Consider the following 1903-nt stretch of genomic DNA (forward strand, 5'->3'; position numbering starts at 1 on the left):
AGTCCCCTGGGCTCAGCCGGGGGTGGAGTGGGACCCCATTCCCAGAAGCATCAGCTCTGGGCGCGTCCAGAACCCTGGCTTGCACCTGGCCCAAGAGGGCCCCCAACTGCTAACTGGGCCAGGGGCCCTCTTTCTCAGAAGCCTGCATCCTTCCCCCTGGGGTGCGCCCTGCCCCCCCCGAGTCACCCAGGGAGAGAGGGGGGGAAAAAGGGAAGAGAAGAGAGGCATCGACTGCAGAGGAAGGAAAAGGAAGCAGAGCAGAGTGGGGAGGAGAGAGGCCACGCGGGAGCCCGGAGAGGACAGCTCTGGGGCAGATCTCGGGCAGGGGGTAGCAGAGGGCAGGCAGGCCAAGCATCCTGAGGGGTGCCCAGGCAGCAGGGCGGGGGCGGGGAGCCCAGGGGGCGGGCCGGCCATGTCCCACGGGACCTACTACGAGTGCGAGCCCCGGGGCGGCCAGCAGCCACTTGAGTTCCCGGGGAGCCGAGCGGGGCCCGGGGAGCTGGGGGACATGTGTGAACATGAGGCCTCCATCGACCTCTCTGCCTACATTGAGCCCGGGGAGGAGCAGCTGCTCTCCGATCTCTTTGCCATGAAGCCGGCACCTGAGGCCCGGGGCCTTAAGGGACCGGGAAGCCCTGCCTTCCCCCACTACCTGCCGCCCGACCCGAGGCCCTTCGCCTACCCCCCACATACCTTCGGCCCAGACAGGAAGGCGCTGGGACCTGGCATCTACAGCAGCCCAGGGAGCTACGACCCCAGGGCTGTGGCTGTGAAGGAGGAGCCCCGGGGGCCAGAGGGCAGCCGAGGTGGCAGCCGGGGCGGCTACAATCCCCTGCAGTACCAGGTGGCACACTGCGGGCAGACGGCCGTGCACCTGCCCCCGACCCTGGCAGCACCAGGCCAGCCCCTGCGCGTCCTCAAGGTAAGAGCTGCTTCCCTTGGGCTGGGGCGGGGAGTCTGTGTTTAGCACTGTTCGCTGAAACTGCGCCACTCCCAAGTCCTCGGTGCTCGCCGCTGGGCCATGACTTTGCTCTCTGCACCCGGACCTTCCACCCTAGTGGCTGCTGACGGCCCCCCCACCATGCCCCCTCCTCTTGCTCTCCAATTCCTGCTTCTAGAAGAGGAAATGCCTCTGATCGCAGGATGGGAGACAGAGTGCCAGGGGTTTGGGTCACTGACAGAGCATTTGGGTCCCGGGGCCACAGAGTGATGGCTGCTTTGGCCTGGGCTCTGAATTCTATATTCCTCTCTACTCCCCGAGGGTTCCCTGGCCACAGTAGGGGGTGGTGGGGTGGGTGATCCCCTGCTCCACCTCCACTCTACCCCCTGGGCTCACCCCTCCGACCCTCTGTGCCTTCCCCTGCAGGCCCCCTTGGCCACCACCGTGCCCCCCTGCAGCCCCCTCCTCAAGGCGCCCTCCCCGGCTGGCCCCTCGCACAAGGGCAAGAAGGCAGTGAACAAGGACAGCCTGGAGTACCGGCTGCGGCGGGAGCGCAACAACATCGCCGTGCGCAAGAGCAGGGACAAGGCCAAGCGGCGCATCCTGGAGACACAGCAGAAAGTGCTGGAGTACATGGCGGAGAACGAGCGGCTGCGCAGCCGCGTGGAGCAGCTCACGCAGGAGCTGGACACCCTGCGCAACCTCTTCCGCCAAATCCCCGAGGCTGCCAACCTCATCAAGGGCGTCGGAGGCTGCAGCTGACTGTGGGCATCGGGCAGGGCCCCAGAGCCTGAGTCTGGGACACTGACCATGGACAGACGGCAGAGGGGAGGGAGGGCAGGGCAGGACCCCGCACGGTGATGATGAGACCGCTGAATAAAGGCGTGCTGTGCCCAGAGCCTGGGCCTGTTCTGTGTGGGTGTGCACGCAGGGGAGGCGTGTGTGAGTGTGTTTTGCACGTGT

At 66.5% G+C, this 1903-nt stretch overlaps 1 protein-coding gene across 1 annotated transcript; it reads left to right on the top strand.

The window, feature by feature from the left end:
- The first annotated feature begins 412 nt into the window (after window positions 1-412).
- Window positions 413-1702, top strand: CEBPE (CCAAT enhancer binding protein epsilon). The gene is made up of 2 exons (XM_062204648.1): window positions 413-922; window positions 1367-1702. Exons 1-2 carry the CDS (start codon window positions 413-415, stop codon window positions 1700-1702), a joined length of 846 nt encoding a protein of 281 aa, XP_062060632.1.
- Window positions 1703-1903: the final 201 nt, after the last annotated feature.

Source organism: Lepus europaeus, chromosome 11 (assembly GCF_033115175.1).
Source record: "Lepus europaeus isolate LE1 chromosome 11, mLepTim1.pri, whole genome shotgun sequence".
Classification (NCBI taxonomy): domain Eukaryota; kingdom Metazoa; phylum Chordata; class Mammalia; order Lagomorpha; family Leporidae; genus Lepus; species Lepus europaeus.